This window comes from Propithecus coquereli, unplaced genomic scaffold (genome assembly GCF_000956105.1).
Source record: "Propithecus coquereli isolate 6110/MARCELLA unplaced genomic scaffold, Pcoq_1.0 Scaffold44, whole genome shotgun sequence".
Lineage (NCBI taxonomy): Eukaryota > Metazoa > Chordata > Mammalia > Primates > Indriidae > Propithecus > Propithecus coquereli.
The window spans coordinates 10,364,456-10,382,392 of record NW_012150174.1 but is presented as its reverse complement, the minus strand read 5'-3'; the positions used below and the strand labels follow the sequence as shown (position 1 = coordinate 10,382,392).

General features: G+C 39.8%; 1 protein-coding gene across 1 annotated transcript in view; it reads right to left on the bottom strand.

Moving 5' to 3' along the window:
- DENND5A (DENN/MADD domain containing 5A) overlaps positions 1 to 17,937 on the bottom strand; it is a 112,050-nt gene that overhangs the window by 11,085 nt on the left and 83,028 nt on the right. The window contains exons 9-15 of the mRNA XM_012654394.1: positions 15,565 to 15,715; positions 14,778 to 14,871; positions 12,110 to 12,241; positions 9,450 to 9,602; positions 3,992 to 4,076; positions 2,356 to 2,440; positions 1,766 to 1,894 (exon numbers count right to left, since the gene is read on the bottom strand). Of these exons, the coding sequence (XP_012509848.1) occupies positions 1,766 to 1,894; positions 2,356 to 2,440; positions 3,992 to 4,076; positions 9,450 to 9,602; positions 12,110 to 12,241; positions 14,778 to 14,871; positions 15,565 to 15,715 (829 nt within the window). The remainder of the gene's footprint in view (positions 1 to 1,765; positions 1,895 to 2,355; positions 2,441 to 3,991; positions 4,077 to 9,449; positions 9,603 to 12,109; positions 12,242 to 14,777; positions 14,872 to 15,564; positions 15,716 to 17,937) is intronic.

The following is a 17,937-nucleotide window of genomic DNA, read 5'->3' as shown; positions in this document are numbered from 1 at the left end:
TGAAGGAGTTATCCAGGTGAAGAGAGGTCAGAGACTAGGGTCATGCAGAAGTACAGACAAGAAAGGGCTGCAGACATCCTGAGAAGAGTAAGGGGTATAATGAGCTTCAAGTGAACTGGAGAGAAAGATGCAAAAAGATAGAGTGGAGGGGTAGGTAGGTTTCAACAAAATGTCCCTTCCTTTCTCCCTACACCCACCCAAGTGCAATCTGTGGCAGCAAAGCTCTCCTCATTTTCCACTCACTGGAGTAGCACAGGGGTCAGAATATCAGGTGAGAAGTTACTGTGCACTGAGTAAATTCTGAGCTTATCTCCTCTAACAGGGTTACAGTTTAAAGAAACCAGGATCAGCTTCCTCACCAAGGTCTATGCACTGTTTGCTGTTGCTGAGGCCCTTAAGCCCACCTGCCCTAGGCCTGTGCATGTCCTGGCCTTCATAAGGTTTCTATGCTTGCCCCTTCTCAGCTGCCTCTCTGCCCTGTCCTCCAGCTGACCTGCAGCCTTTCCCAACTGAGAAGCCCACAATGACCCACAGGAAGGACTCCTGCCCTGCCAGACCCCAGCGCTTACACAGCTATGATGACAGATTTTTCTAGGACATACAATTGTCCTCTAGAATCCGGTGTGCAAATGTTTTCCTTCCAAAGCCCACGCTTACATGTTTACTTGTTCTTTTAGCTGTCTTCCCAAGCTTCGAATTTTATTCCTAAACCTTTTTGTCCCTTTAGGAAATCAAATTTAAGTGCTTTAAAAGTTGTTATTTCCTAACTTCTCAAGTGAGCTTTCTAACCTATCAAGGTTTTAAACCTGGTTTCTTGCTGTGGTTCACAGACACAATAAATAGTCTAAAAAATTATATTTCACTTGAATAAAACCAGATCTACAGGTTTAATCAATCAGCTTACACAAAATTCCCCAACGTCCACTCCTCTGCTTATCATCCATAGGGGAGTCACACAATAAAGGATACCATGAAAAGATGCCTAAGGAAATCCTAAAAAGAAAAATGCCCAATGGTCTTGTCAATGAACAAAGAGCCAAAAAATTACAGATGGGAAAAGACAGAGAGATGGTAATCTGAGAAGCAGAGAAGGAGGACAGCCTTCTTCCCTCCTGCCCCTCTAGTGGCTAGGGTACAGAAAGAAGGCTAGGGATAAAAAAATCAAGAGAAAGGAACTGTAGGTTTAGCAGCTCCTATGAATGTGAGAGCCTTGGAATCTCTACCCTCCCTCTTTCTGGGAGGAAGGTGTGGAGGGAGAGAGCCTAGCAGTGTTATCTGAAAGCCCTTCTAAGCTGTAGGGAGATTCAGGCAGGGTCCAGAGAGGAAGAACAAGGAATTAGTTGTGCTTTGGGCTGGCCCCGGGCTCAGGAGAGAACAAGACAAATAAGGGAATATCTGAAAAGTTTCCTTTTCATTCTCTAATCCTTTGCTCCCCAGGACAGGAAAGAGGCAGAAGAAATGCCTTATGCTCAAGAGGTATACATGCCACCTGAATACAGTAAAAAGACGATGAACACTACCTCTTTAAGAAAGCTAGTTTTGAGCATTCAGGTTGAAGCTAAGGAGAACAGATACAGCAGAAGTATTCTTCTACAGTTAACAAGGGAGAAGAGGAAATACTGCAAAACCTTCACATGCAATTTGAGGTTAGCTGAATGCAGCAGCAATGACATAGTGAACACTCCCCCCCTTCCCATACAAGAGTTTCCAATTCCTCCCTGCCATTCCTGGGAGCCTGCTTCTACTCTAGGTAGAGTGGCCTTACTTGGTGAGTTCATGGTCTGAGAGAAGCTGCTTCAGGTGTCTGGAAAGTAACTTTTTTTCCATGGACAGTCGCACCCATGCTCTGGCCTTTCCCACATCAGTCTTGATTTCTCCGATGTTCTGGATGTGCCTGAAGGAGGAATGCAAAAGGGGAGTGGAGAGAGTGGGAGAGGAACTCACAGCTACTGCCTCACCTGTAAAGCCAAAGGACGCCTATCCCACGCCCTGGGAGAGTCTATCTCTCTTCTTCAAATTCTGGGCTCCTGTGTAGCTTTGCTAGATAGGCTCACCACAATTTGAGGGCAAAAAAGACAGTACAGTCCTTCAAAATCCAGGCTAACCCTGAACCCTTAGCCCTTGAGATTCTCTCCTATGCCCCTTTATCCTGGTAGAGTTTTCCAAAAATACCAGGAAACCCATCTGTTTGTACAGTTCTACAAATGGAACATGAAGCACAAGACCAATAAGGAGGGCTTCCTGGTTAGCTGAGATGTTGTAGCAGCCACTGAGATCTTGTTATTTAAAGTGGACACCTAAGTGGCAACTGAAAACTGGATTTTAGTGGCTTATTACACGTGAGTCTGTACTGACCTCATATCCTGAATCAAGGAGATCCTCAGGGGAGGCATGACTGAACTGGCATCAGACTTCCTCCGTTCTGAATCAAGAAGTATTCCTAGAACAGAAAAGTTGGTCATGTCCAAACAGGTCTGAATATTGAAATAGTTGACTACCCTTCTTTTCTCTCAAATCACAAATTTCTATGGGAAATAGTTGGTAACATTGGTAACACTTTAATCATTTCATAAATATTTATTAAGTTCCTACTAGAGATCAGATTTTGTATTTTTATGCATATTATCTTATTTAATTATCTAACAACTTCGGTAGTCAAGGAAGGTATCACAATTTCCCTACTTAACAGAGGAGGAAACTGAAGTTCAGAGAGATTAGCTACTCTACCTAGGTCACCAAGTGGCAGTCAGGACTGGAACACAAATCTCCTGGCTCCTAATCTATCTAGCATAATCCATGGAAGCAGTGCTTCTATTACTACTTGGAGTTACTACTCATGTCCTGTTCTAGCTTCAAAATGGGCTATAAAAGAGCCAAGAGAATGTGTAAAGAACCTGTCCCAGAACACGTGGACCTCTAAAAGAGAAGATACAATACCTTTAAATCCTCATGCCTGGCCCAATGTTTAAAACAGTGTTTTCATCATCAAGCTGTTGAGAATTTTTGGCTATAGTTTATCCCTCAGCAATAACTTGTACAGCCCTCCTGAGAAGACTCCCACATGTACAGAAAATAAGGCTACCTACAGACCAAAAATAAGGCTACCTAGAGAACTCTTATGCCTGATTTTCAGCCAATTGTCTCCCTACGTTCAGTGCCAGTTGAGGTCAACTAGTTCAAGGGCAAAGAGTTCACTGTCCATCTTTTCACCTCATTTAATTCATCTCTACCGTTAGGATAAGAACATCCAAGAAAGGTAAACAAACATTCTGGCAGAGAGTAGAGAACAAAGGATGGTGTGAAGGGGAGATGCAGCCAGGAAGTAAAATGAGGAGGAGGGAGACTATCCGGAAGGGACGTTGTAGGATGGTATAAAGAACACCAGACAAGAAGACAAGAGGCCTGGATTCTAATCTGGCATCTTCCATTAGTTTGCCATGTGATCTTAAGTAAATTCTATTCCTCTCTGGACCCCAGTTTCTTCCTCTTGTAAAATAAAGGGGCTGGACTAGATGATCTCTGGAGTCCCTACAAACTGTGACATTTTTATTAAATTAGAAGCAGAAAGAAAAGTATAAGAGATCATTCACACCATGCCTTGCCTTTGAAGAGGCTCTCTTGACTAACAGGATAGATAATCCCAGTGCCATGTCAGAGAAATAAAACAAAAGACTCTAAAAACAGCTTGCTCCAAACACAGGACACCAGTGCTGCAGTAAAACTCAAATTCAATTCTAAAACTGGCCTCTTACTGATATTAATTTTCTATCTTGTTGATCAAAAGGATGTAGAAAAACATAATGAAAACAAACCCTATGGCTTAGGTATGCTCTGTGGTTTGGAGAGCCTGGTAGCTCAGTATTTAAAATAGAAAACATTCCAGAGCAAAGGCTTCACTGACCTGGAATGATATGCTTCAGATGATCATTCCAGTGGGGGATGGGAAAATAGATGAAGGGCGTTGTCTTCAGTGTTGCAGAAACCATCTTACCTGAGGTACTGAAGCTTCCTGATGTGAGTTTTCTCTGACGGTTTTCCTGATAATGTAACAGGTGGGACCACAAGGCTGACTTACCCTGGAATCAATGCAAGGGAGAAATACCTATCAGTTTAGATTTCAGAGGTCAAGGCTTTAAAACATACAAATACATGTTTTTGCTAAAAAGTATCTGTACTTTTTCTATTTCAGTGTACATCTGGGACACAATGTATGCAAATATATTCCTTTACTAAAATCTAGGAGAAATATAAGGAATGGAAGGTAACAGAAAAAAGGAAATGGTCCCCCACTGGGAATAGGAAGGCAATGCCAAAGAAAGCCTGGGAAGGGACCAGTGGATAAGTAAGAAAAAAGCAAATAACCTAGCAACTTCCAAATCATCTGTTGATTGAGGGTTGGCTTGGGCAGAGCATGATGGCTTTTGCACAGAAAAGCAGATATCCAGTCTATGAGGTTCTATGATAGCTCCTGAATTTCCTAAAATATTTAAAGGCATTCCTGCCTTTGGCACAGGCTGGGAAGAATAAGTCATCCCTATGATGAGGATTTACTATTGAGCAACGTATAGTTGAAGAAGCCTGCAGGAAGACAGGCTGGCACTTAACTGCAAGGCGGAGATAAACTAGTCAATATAATAGAACCTTGGCACTTGGAAATACAGGAATTGCAGCTTAAACTATTTGAGACATGTAATAATTTGTCCTTTTCCCAGGGCACAAATCTGAACAGCATTTACAAGTCTGATGTAAGGAAGCAATTCACCTAGGAGGTAGTCAGTGAGTGCAGCTGGCCACCTAGCAATTGCTTTGTGTCCTAATCATCGTTCAGTATATCATGACCCTTGTTAAGTGATAAAAACTTTATTTCGGATTCATGGTAAATGTCCCTAATGTAGTTGATATAATATAAATGTTACGTTTGCTTTAGAAGAAAGATTTCTTATAATTTTATAAATGACTTTAGTTCTATATTAATAAAAGTAATAATAATAATGACAAAAGCTATTGTGTCTTGAGGATTCCTATGAACTAAGCACTATGTTAAATGCTTAAAATACAACATTTTAATTAATGCTCCCAACAATCCTACAAGGTAGATAATCTCTATCCCCATTTTCTTTAGAAAAGAGCAAATCAAGGATCAGAAAGGTTAAGGAACTTGTAAAAAGTCACAATATTAGTAAGTAGAGTGTTGGGATTCAAGCTAAAGTCTATCTAATGTCAGAACCATTGCTCTTAATAATTATGCTATACAAGTTGCTTTTGGAAAAGATTATTTAACTTTTAGCATTATATTTTCTGAAGAAAATTTTGTGCTCTTGGATGAATGCGATGATTTAAAGTCTTAAATTTATCCCATGAGAACATGGAGAATCTATTTTGTTTCTATTCACCAACTTGATCTATTTTGGAAAAAAAAAATCATGACGCCATTTGCACTCTAGCCAGGGTGACAGAACAAGACTCCTGTCTCCAAAAAATAAAAAAGTTCCTGAAAGGGCAGGGACTTTTGTCTTATTCATCACTGTATCCCCAGCATCTAGGCAGACCACGAAGGCAGCTCAGTAGGACTTAACAGAACTGTCTGGATGCGACACACACTAAATCAGCTGGTCACCAGAAAGTCCTGACATGGAATAATGCTGAAGAGCTAAGGGCAAGAGCAAATCCAGGCCACTATGCTAGAAGACGGAGGCTCGCAGTGATTACAGAAGTAAGGAGGAAGAGCAAGGGCAAGAGTGGGAAAGCAGCAGCTAGGCTGCTGCACTTGCGTCTTTCTAGTTCAAGAGACATGGACTAGTCTTTTCCCTCCTTTGCAAAGGGGCTGATGGGGACTGCAAGTTTCAGTACAACCTGACTACCTATTTAGGGATATGGCCACACAATAAACAGCATCAGATTCTCCAATAATGTCATATGCATGAAAGATGAGAAACAACCCCTTTTCACATACCAGTCCACAAATGGTACCAGTTACAAAACCAGTACTAAAAACCAAATCTCACCTCTAATTGCCAGAAAACACAATACAGTTGGAAGCTCATCTTGGAAAATGTCACTGAAAGCCAAAGAAAGTGGTGAGCATAACGGAGGTTCTTATGAAGACTCACTGTAGGCAGCCCTGCATGAGAGCAGTCAAGGCTAATAACAAAATTTAGGAAGCCAGCAGCAAAAACTGCTGTTTGGGTTCTCTCTACTTTCCAAGCAGCTCAGTAAGGTGCACCCAGAAGGAGATGACAAGATTACCCTCTGAGAATGAATTTAGTTACAACCTGGGTGCATGATGGAGGAGAGCAGGTAACCAGGGTGTGACCTCTGGACTGGAACATAACCAAAGAATGTCTCAGCAGGATAAAGATGTTCTACACACAGGATAGCAAAATGGAGGCCTAAGGAGAACATGCTGGTAGGAACCCAACATAGATAGCCGGGGTCAATCTTCAGCTGAACATGTATCCCCAATGGCATAAATGCCCTGCCAGCAAGCATAGACCGTCACTTTGCTCTGGTAACACAGTCCTGCTTCACGTTCAGATCTCCAAAAGTCAGGACTCAGAACAAAATGGAATCTCAACTAAAAAGCTCCCATTACTGTGCACTTGTTCCTCACCAAAAAGCCTCTCTATCCAAAATGAGAGACGGATCAAATAGGCTCCAAAAGAAATTCCCCATGCTGTGAGAATTCTCACAGAACACTGCTGCAAAGCCTCAGGACAGGTTTAGAACATTTGTAATGATATGGTACTTTTTTCAAACTGCAGGAAAAAGCCTTACTAACTCCCTGGACATTTTTAGGGTGAATATTAAAAAGTTTGGGGGGTATATGTTTTACAAAAAAAAAAAAAATTCAATTATAGTGCCAGGCTTGCTAAATTTTAAAGAAAGTAATAAAGGATTATGTATATTTCACTCACTTGTTACAGAGAAAAAGAAAGAAACAGAAATCCTTCATATAAGAACCCAGCATAATAGCTGTCATACGTTGCACACTCATCACATGCCAGGTACTTACTTTTATTACATCTAATTATCACAACTGAAAGGTAGGTTTTATTAACTACCTACCTTTTATGGATTTGGAAGATAAGGCTAAGAAATCACAAGTCACTTATTTAAAGTCCTCTAGCAGAGCCAAGACTGAAACCCAAGTCTTTCTAACTCATAGCTGATAGTGTTGCTAATACACTATAGGACTCTCAAACTTTCGGGAGTCAACACATAATTTTTAACATTTAAAAAACTCTATAACCACAGTGTTGTTTACAATACTGAAAAATCAGAAATAACCTAAACGACTAACAATAAGGGATTGATTAAAGTACGGTACATCTATATAAAACTGATATTTTAGAATAATAACCACAAACGTTTATTAAATATAAAGAGCCAGATACCAGGCTCTGAGCTTAGTGCTTTACATGGACTATCTTATCAAATCCTCACAAGGACCCTATACAGGTGGGTACATTTAAAATTCCATCATACGTGTAAGGAAACAGGCTTACAGAAGCTAGGTATCTAGCTCAGTTTCTAGCGGGAACATACTTCAAAAACCCAGGTGGGGTGAGGAACCTATGGCCTCAAGGCCACCTGTGGGCCTCCAGATCCCTAAGTACGGCCCCTCGACCAAATCCAAACTTCACAGAACAAATCCCAAATCCCACAGATTTGTTCTGTGAAGTTTGAATTAGGTCAAAAGGCTGCACTGAAAGATCCAGAAGGCCACATGTGGTCCCGGGGCCGCAGGGTCGCCACTGCTGTATACTGTCATCTAAAAATTAGTTAAGGACATGGAAAAGATATGAGATAAAAACAAAGCAAGTTACAAAATATTAGGTACTATATGATCCCATTGAATTTTTTAAGAACAGCTTTATTGAGATATAATTCATGTAACCATAAAATTAATACTTTTAAAGTGTGTAATTTTCTATGAAAACAAATTCTGGGTTTTAGTATATTTGCAGAGTTGTGCAACCATCACCACTATTTAATTTTAGAACATTTTCATCACTCCAAAAAGAAACTTCATATACATTAGTAGTCACTCCCCATTCCTCCCTTCCTCTAGCCTCTGGCAACCCTTAATCTACTATCTATCTATGGATTTGCCTATTCTCAACATTTTTTATAAATGAGATTGTACAATATGTGTTCTTTTGGGTCTGGCTTCTTTCACTTAGTATGTTTTCAAAGTCCACCTGTGTTGTAACATGTACCTGTACTTCATTCCCTTTATTGCTAATAATATTTCATTGTATGCGTATATTACATTTAGGTTAACCACTCATCAGCTGATGAATATTTGAGTTGTTTCTACTTTCAGGCTATTATGAATAATGTTGCCATAAACATTTGTACACAAGTTTTTGTGCAGACATATGTTTTCACTCCTCTTATGTATCTAGAAGTGGGCTTGCTGGGTCATATAATAACTCTGCAACATTTTGAGGACCTGCCAGACTGTTTTCTAAAGCAGCTGTACCATTTTACATTCCCAAAAGCAAATGTATGAAGGTTCTAATTTCTCCACATCCTTGCTAATACTTGTTACTGTTTATCTTTTTTATTTTAGCTATCTTAGTGGGTGTGAAATAGTATTGCATTGTGATTCTGTTGGATTTTTAAATATGTAACTGTGTATGTGTGGTGATATGTGCACAGAAAAATATTCTGAAGAATAGGTATGGTAGATTGTTGCCATATCCATTACAATAGAAACTCCAAAGAGGCAGAGATCTTGGTCTGTTTTGTTCACTGAGATATCTCAAGTGCCCACAACAGTGCCTGGCATACCATAGGCCCTCAATAAATATTTGCTGGATACTAACATGTATTTTCTAATTTTCCATGATAAAACTGCTTTTCAAAATTTTTCAAGTTTTTTTCAAATTTAAAAATACATAAAAATAAAAGTTATCTATCTTGACCACCCATTGAAAGTAGAGTATTTTGAAATAAGATAATTCTCTGGGTGTTAAGTAATCAAACATACTCAACTTCCTGAGGACTTTCAAATCTTTAGATGGTTAAAGCATCTGCATATAAAAGAAATGTTAATGACAGACCTTTTCCCGCTGGGAATGTACAATTAGTGAGGGGCCCTTAGAGTACGTTTACACTTCCTGGGCTCCAACTTCTCTCTTTCTGTTCTATCTCTAGACTAGGGCCAGCTGCCTAACAGGCTGGCCTTCAGCTCTACTCCCAGGAAGGAATATGCCACTTTTAAAAAGTATGACAAGCACACAGATTTATGAAGCTTATCTTTAAGGAAAATAGTTTGGATCACATTTATTTATGTGTTTAATTAACTATTTCAAGTCTCACTCCATGAGCACGGTACACCATTCCTCAAAGCCAGCCGGCTGGACAAAAAAGAGTGTGGGAAGGCTAGTATGTGAAAACAGAAAGACAGTTTGCTCAGCAGGGAAATGCTAAATATCCATTACCTGTTTCACTTGCAGCCCATGACTCCAGATCCTTTCTAGGAGGTCACAAAGGCTGGCAATCAGGGTGTTCTCTTCCACCCCTGTGATGTTCACCTCCCCATGTCCTAGCTCCACAGCCTCTCGGCCCATTTTCTCCACCAGCATCCTCTTGGTCTACAAGGAATCAGTCAATAGGATTAGATACCTAGAGCGAACAGGATCACAGAACTGGAGAGGGTTTTTGCAGCCTGCACAGTACATCTCCTGAGCTCGGAGGGAAAAGATGAATAAGCCCCAAGGCATAGAATATATTTAGAACCACATAGGTCAGGTTATGTGGGAATGCATGCTTTAAAAATTCAGTTACGAAAAAGATAAGAACTCAGCGACCAATGACCCTTGGCCACTGATTTCACCACTCTCCATTGAGTTTTTGCATTTATGAGATGAAGAAGAATTGAATAAAACCCTTCAGTCATGCTCACCTCTGACATTCTCTGATTCTCAGTGCTTAAATGACCTTACTAAACAAAACTTCAAGCATACATACAACATAGAAATATATCTGGCCGGGCGCGGTGGCTCACACCTGTAATCCTAGCTCTCTGGGAGGCCGAGGTGGGCGGATTGTTTGAGCTCAGGAGTTCAAAACCAGCCTGAGCAAGAGCGAGACCCCGTCTCTACCAAAAATAGAAATTAATTGGACAGCTAAAAAAAAAGAAAAAATTAGCTGGGCATGGTGGCGCATGCCTGTAGTCCCAGCTACTCGGGAGGCTGAGGCAGGAGGATCGCTTGAGCCCAGGAGTGTGAGGTTGCTGTGAGCTAGGCTGACGCCACGGCACTCACTCTAGCCCGGGCAACACAGTGAGACTCTGTCTTAAAAAAAAAAAAAAAAAAGAAATATATCTTAGTAACTGTCAAGGGGATAAAAAAATTGAGGAGGATAATTTATGTTTAGATAAAAATTTTCAAATGCTTATTGTAAAGCCATAACCAAAAAAGGCACATGCTATATGATAATCAGTTTTAATTAAACACTATGTGCCAGGCACTGTACGAAGCATTGCATTATCTCATTTAAGCCTCCTAACAATTCTATGAGATAACCATTATTATCATTCCTAATTTACCAATGAGGAAACTGAGGCCAGAGAACTTCAGTAACTTGCCCAAAATCACATAGCAAAAAAAGTAGCAGATTTGGCCTTTGAATCCAAATCTGCTTGAATATTAAGTCAAAGCTCTTAAGTAAGATTTAATTATGCTATAAACTTATAACACATAAAAATCTAAAAAGCAGGAAAAAAGTTGCCCTTAATCCTCCTTTTCAGAAGCACGCTTTTTTTTTGGAAACAGTGTCTCACTCTGTCACCTGGGCTAGAGTGCTGTGACGTCATCATAGCTCACTGCAACCTCAAACTCCTGGGCTTGAGCAATACTCCTGCCTCAGCCTCCCAGGTAACTGGGACTACAGGCATGTGCCACCATACCCAGCTAATTTTTCTATTTTTTCTGGAGAAACAGTCTCACTCTTGCTCAAGCTGGTCTCGAACTCTTGGCCTCAAGCAATCCTCCTTCCTCAGCCTCCAAAAATGCTAGGATTACAGGCATGAGCCACCATACCTGGCCTTAACCTAACTTTTAATCGTAATAATTTCTTCTGCAAGAGCAAGTATATTTTATTTCCTCCTATAAATTAGCACCATTTCATCCTATAAATGAGCACCACTTGTAAACTTAAAATCCAGAAAAATCGGCTGGGTGTGGTGGCTCAAGCCTGTAATACCAGCACTTTGGGAGGCCAAGGCAGGGGAATCACTTGAGGCCAGGAGTTCAAGACCAGGCTGGACAACATAGTGAAACCTTGTCTCTACAAAAAAATGTTTTTAATTAGCTGGGAATGGTGGCGCTCACCTGTAGTCCTAGCTAACTGGGAGGCTGAGGTAAGAGTATCCCTTAAGCCCAGGAATTGAACCTGGGCAAGAGAGTGAGACCCTGTCTCTGTAAAAAAAAAAATAAATAAAATAAAAATGTAGGAAAATATTTTTATTCTATTGATGAATAAACAGGATGTAGCAGAGACCAAGTTAGCTGAAGAGCCTAAAAATTATTATATGCTGACTTGGTTAAAAGATCCTTTTTATTTGAAAAGACATTTAAATTCATAACTCAAACATTAAAGATTAAGAATGACTGTAGAATAGAGAAAAACATCTAAACAACCTAAGCTTAAACAGAATAACACACTTTGGCCTAACACATAGTAGGTACCCAGTAAATTCCTGTTTCTAGACATAAAGAGATCACTGCTATCAGATCAAAAAAGAGACAAAAAACATTTTCATATACGTAAGACTAATCTGTCAAAGTAAGAATGAAGGCTAACTTCAAGTAATGTAAGATATCTAAAACTAAAAACTATATAAACTACATCTATCTCTCAGTTTTAAAAATATATATTAAGTTTATATCAAGCAAAACATGTTTGCTCTCAATTAATGATAAATTTTATTGAAAACAAATACACTAATTCCAAGTTAACATAATCTTAAAATTAGTATTAATACTATCCCAATATGTTAACAGTATTTTTAAAATCAAGACAGAGTGGTGAAAGCCAAGCCTTGGTCTTATCTTTGATGCGAAGAGAAAGCACACGTACAAAGGTGTCCACAACTCACCTTGTTGCGGCATTCCTTCAGCAGGCCCTCTACAAACTTCCAATTTGTCTGAGCAATCACTGATGGAGAGAGGTTTGACAGTTTAGGCTGGCGGATGGTGCTGCCCATAGTCCTGGCTTCCTGGATGTACTTCTGTAACAAACAGAAAAATCAAAGACCCTTTGTGTTCATGCACACAAACCATAGGTGACCAGTACTGATGGATGCCTAAAGAGGGCACTATCTCCCCACACTTTCTTTTTTTTTTTTTTTTTTTGAGACAGAGTCTCACTGTGTTGCCCTAGAGTGAGTGCCGTGGTGTCAGCCTAGCTCACAGCAACCTCAAACTCCTGGGCTCAAGCGATCCTCCTGCCTCAGCCTCCCAAGTAGCTGGGACTACAGGCATGCGCCACCATGCCCGACTAATTTTTTCTATATATTTTTAGTTGTCCAATTAATTTCTTTCTAATTTTAGTAGAGACGGGGTCTCGCTCTTGCTCAGGCTGGTCTCGAACTCCTGAGCTCAAACAATCCGCCCACCTCGGCCTCCCAGAGAGCTAGGATTACAGGCGTGAGCCACTGCGCCCGGCCCCCACACTTTCTTAATGGCCTCTTTCTAGGCTCAGATAAAGTCGGGAGCAAAAAGTTTAAAATACAATTCTTGTATCAAAGGGGAAAATTCAGATAACATGATGATTTCTGTTTTCGTTGATGTAAAGCACTGAGAACTATAACTACCTTAGACTTAAAGACAGAAGAGGCAAAAAACACATGGCTACAGCATGCATAGCTCAGTGTACATCAAATCAAATCTTAAATCTCAAAGGACTATTGACAAAGTCATTCTTCCCACCAAGCTGAGAGGAATTTAACTCCTCTGCTCATATCAAAGATACCTACCCTTTCTATTGTAAGTATAACCTTGCTAAATTAGGGCCTGGAAAATAAGATTGAGCACTTAAAACGACTGCATTTCCTGCTTTTCTAAAATGTGCTGGTGATTCTCCATATGTTGTTTGTTTTAACACAGAATCTACATAAATGCAATAAAATGTATACTGACATCCCCTCAGGAGGTTCATGACCAAGATTTTTACCCTAGACTTCTCCCTTCCTCACTATTTATTCCAGTAGCACAACTCTGTGCATTCTATCTTATAGCCCCTTAATCTGCCCCTACTACCAACCCCAGGTTAGGATTCAATTATTATCACTGCTGCTACCTGCCTCCTAACTTGCTAGCTATCTCTGTACCTCCCCTCCTCCAAAATATTCTGCCCACAGCCTCCTTTACACAACACACACCAAGCTTTAGATCCTGCCATTTCTTCTACTTGAAATGATCTTCTTTCTCTCTAACAATCCTGTCATCCTCTAAGGCTTAAACAGATGCTGGCTCCTCTTCCAAATAGTCTTGTTTGATGATTACCCCAAGTAGCACTATCTCTGCTTTCTCTAATCAGTAATCAAACATTGGTTTGCCTCTCATATAGCCATTTCAAAAGATTCTTCTACTAAAGTTATCTGTATACTTGACTTTGCTCCCTTAATAAACTGGTATTCCCTGAGGACAAGGTACCTCCTCGTTATCTTTGTATTTCAAAGTGCTTATTTACTTCAGTAATTTTGACCAAGAAAATGTGCTCAATAAACACTGCTGAAAACAGCAATAAAGAGGTGAAGTGGAAGACTTAGGCGAGACTTTTAAAATAACACCAATAACCAAAACTCCTTATGCACCCTCACGAAAAAAAACAAAGTACAACTGTATCCTGTAAATCAGCAATTGAAAATTCATAACCATACCTTGCAATTTTAATTTATTCCAGTCAAAAACAGCAGAGGCAAAGTATGTTATTTATTTTCCTACTCCTTGAGGTGCCAGACACATATGAAAAGAGTATGCTTTATTGGGTTCTATCTGTGTAAGATAAAAACTGCAAGGTCTGTTCTCAGAGAGGTTCCTGAAATAGGTTTCTGAAGGTAAAGCCCCATTTTCACAACTTCTCTGCAACTAAGTAAGGCAGGGACTCCATCTTGAGGTTTATAACTAGAAACTTCACAAGAAACAAGTTACAGTAGAGCTGAGAAACTCATTGTACAACGAAGATTCAAATGGTAAATTCAAGAATTCTTGGTCCCCATGCACCTGATAATAACACTCCTCTCCTTTAGTTCTCAAAGAAAAAAAAAAGTCAAGATTATCTAATTAAGATACCAAAAAAGTAGGGGAAAAGTCCTCCTCTCCTCTAATTCAGAGATTCACAGCATTAACCCAAGCTCATCTTTTCCTCCTCCTCATTCTAACAAAATGAACTTCTTTCCTACCATACCCACTCCCACACATACAAAGCTTCACACCAGTTTTAAAAGGAATTCTCCCAAGTTTCAGACTCTTATCTTCTGAGGCTCCTATCATACCCACTAGGGAGTATCATGCCTAAGTGAATATGAAGATAACCTACGTGGTCAGTAGCCAGCTGCCACTTGCAAAACATCCTACATTCTGATTTGTCATACCCTAGGCCCAGTATTGGGTATCAGGAACTACACCTATTATTAACCCTTCTTTATGGAGAGAGGTCATGGCTGAGACACTTGAATCAGACAAGAGACTAAGGAAATGAGAAAGAGAAGGAATGTGCAGCATAATATAGGATTATTCCTTGTCATTCTTAAGGTATCTTACCTCTCTCTGGTCATTATCTAAACGCAAGTGTTCTGTGTGCTGCTTCTGCCGATCTTTCCGCCTCCACTGGGCAGGAGCATTCCTTTTTGTCCACCTAACAAGATCAAAGCAGGCAATTAAGTATATCCCATGTAAAAAGTAAGGTTAACTGACAGGAGAAAATATGAATGTCTAGGGGCCAACGATGGACACAGGAAACCACCAAGAAGTCACCAGAGACAGCTCAGAGACATTGAAGAAGAGTAGGCTAAAGCTCAGTGACTAGACATGAGAAAGATGACCCCTTAGGAAACACAGACATATCTCTCTTGAAACATCTAAAAAAACTTCACATGTAGATCTAAAACTATACTCATTCAACTCTATCTAGGCTTTGATATACTCACCTCTAAAAGTAACTAAAGAAGAGTGATTCAGCTAACTTATCTACTTTCAGTGCAGGCTCCAAGTATTTCAACCACCACTTAGCGAAGGGACAATGCTAGCTAGCCGTAGAAGGGGAATACAGGCATGAGATGATTTTAACCCATCTGCAGCCTGGCTTTTTGTAGGTCCTGGGCATGTGGAGCTATCACAATTTGCACAGTAGAGCAAGGAGCTGAAAGATACCTTGTCACCTGTTTTCAAGTTCAAACAAGTGAACAATCTAAATAGTTGTGGGTCTTCTCCATGTTTGCTTTACAGAATTCCAGTGTGTTCTGGGGATGCCAGCTCTAGCCCAGATATGGGATGACCCTCACTACTGTGGCTAGGGAGCTGGATCAGGAAATCCCTGGGGTTGACTCACTTATTGCTGGCTGGCCCGGTGGAAAGTACATCAGACTGCAGCTTAGGGAAGAAGCCTGGCTCATACTTCCCTTGTCCAATCTTCATGTCAAGTAAATGTGGGTGAACCGCGGTATGGTCAATTTTTGCCAGACGTAACTCAATTGCTTTCTCTGGATGAGACAACAACAATAACAAAAAATAAGTCAAACATTATTTAAAAAGCTAGCTAATCTGCTACTTCCAGCCAAGATGGAGTAAAAAGGGACTGATTTTTACCCTCCTGACTAAAATAACAACACCAAAAACTCATGCAAAATATAAAAAATTATGAATTTCAAAACACTGAACATCAGGCAATGAAGGACGGCAGTGATCCCTGAGAAACGAGAAACAGATAATGTAACCCCTACAACTGTCCTAGTGAGCTATGATGGCACCACTGCACTCCAGCCTGGGCAACCACAAATCACTGATGAAAGAAATCATATACGACACAAATGGAAAAACATCCCAGGCTCATGGACTGGAAGAATCAATGTTATTAAAATGACCACACTGCCCAAAGAAATCTACAGATTCAATGCAATTCCTATCAAAATACCAGTATCATTTTTCACAGAATTAGAAAAACCAATTCTAAAATTCACACGGAACCAAAAAAGAGCCCGAATATCCAAAGCAATCCTAAACAAAAGGAACAAAACTGGAGGCATCACATTATCTGATTCAAATTATATCACAAGGATATGGTAACCAAAACAGCATGGTACTGGCATAAAAGTAGACACACAGATCAACAGAACAGAGAATCCAGAAGTAAAACCGTATACCTACAACCAACTGATACAAAACATACACTGGGGAAAGGACATACTACTCAATAAATGGTGATGGGAAAATTAGATAGCCACATGAAGAAGAATGAAACTGGATCCTTGTCTCTCACCATATACAAAGATTAACTCAGGATGGATTAAAGACTTAAATATTAAGACCTGAAACAATAAATACTGGTAGAAAACCTAGGAATAAGTCCTCTGGACATCAGCCTAGGCAAAGAATTTATGACTAAGACCTCAAAAGCAAATGTAATAAAAACACAAATAGACAAATGGGACTTAATTAAACTGAAAAGCTTCTATACAGCAAAAGAAATAATCAAAAGAGTAAATAGACAACTTATACAATGACAGAAAATATTCGCAAACTATGTGCTGACAAAGGACTACTATCCAGAATCACAAGGAACTCAATAAACTTTTCTTTTCAGCAAGAAAAAAAAACCCATGAAAAAGTGGACAAATGACATGAACAGGTATTTTTCAAAAGAAGATATACACATGGCCAACAAAAATATGAAAAATTGCTCAACATCACTAGTCATCAGGGAAATGGAAATTAAAACCACAAGGAAATACCATTTTACTCCAATTAAAATAGCCATTATTAAAAAGTAAATAAACAATAGATGTTGGCACAGATACAGTGAAAAGGGAACACTACACACTATTGGTGGGAATGTAAAATTAGTACAACCTTTATGGAGATCAGTACGGAGATTTCTCAAAAAACTAAATATATCATTTGATCCTGCAATCCCACTACTGGGTATCTCCACCCAGAGGAAAAGAGTCATCATATCAAAAAGATAGCCACGTCTGTATGTTTGTCACAGCACAAATCACAAGCGCAAAGATATAAAATCAACCTAAGTGCCCATCAGCCAATGAGTGGATAAAGAAAATGTGGCATACATATCATGGAGTAGTGTTCAGTGATAAGGAAGAATGAAATGATGTATTTTGCAGCAACTTGGATGGAACTGGAGCCCATTTCCTAAGCAAAGAAACGCAGAAACAGAAAAATAAATGCCGCATGTTCTCACTTCTAAGTGGAAGCTAAACTGTGGCTACATGAGAGTATGCACAGGCTACGCGGAGTGCTATAATAGACACTGGAGACTTACAAGAGGGTACGGGCTAAGGAATGAAAAATTATCTGTGGGATGCAATGTTCACTACTCAGGTGATCAGTATTCCAAAAGCCCAGACTATACTACTACATAATTTATACATGTAACGGAATTCAATTTGTACCCCCTAAACCTACTAAAATTTTTTTAAAAGGGAAAGGAAAAATATCAGCTATAGAAAGTAGAAATTTTGTGCACAAAAGAACAAAATTAAGAGTAATTTCTTTTTTTTTTTTTTTTTTTGAGACAGAGTCTCACTCTTTTGCCCAGGCTAGAGTGCAGTGGCGTCAGCCTAGCTCACAGCAACCTCAAACTCCTGGGCTCAAGTGATCCTTCTGCCTCAGCCTCACGAGTAGCTGGAACTATAGGCATGCGCCACCATGCCAGGCTAATTTTTTTCTATATATTTTTAGTTGTCCG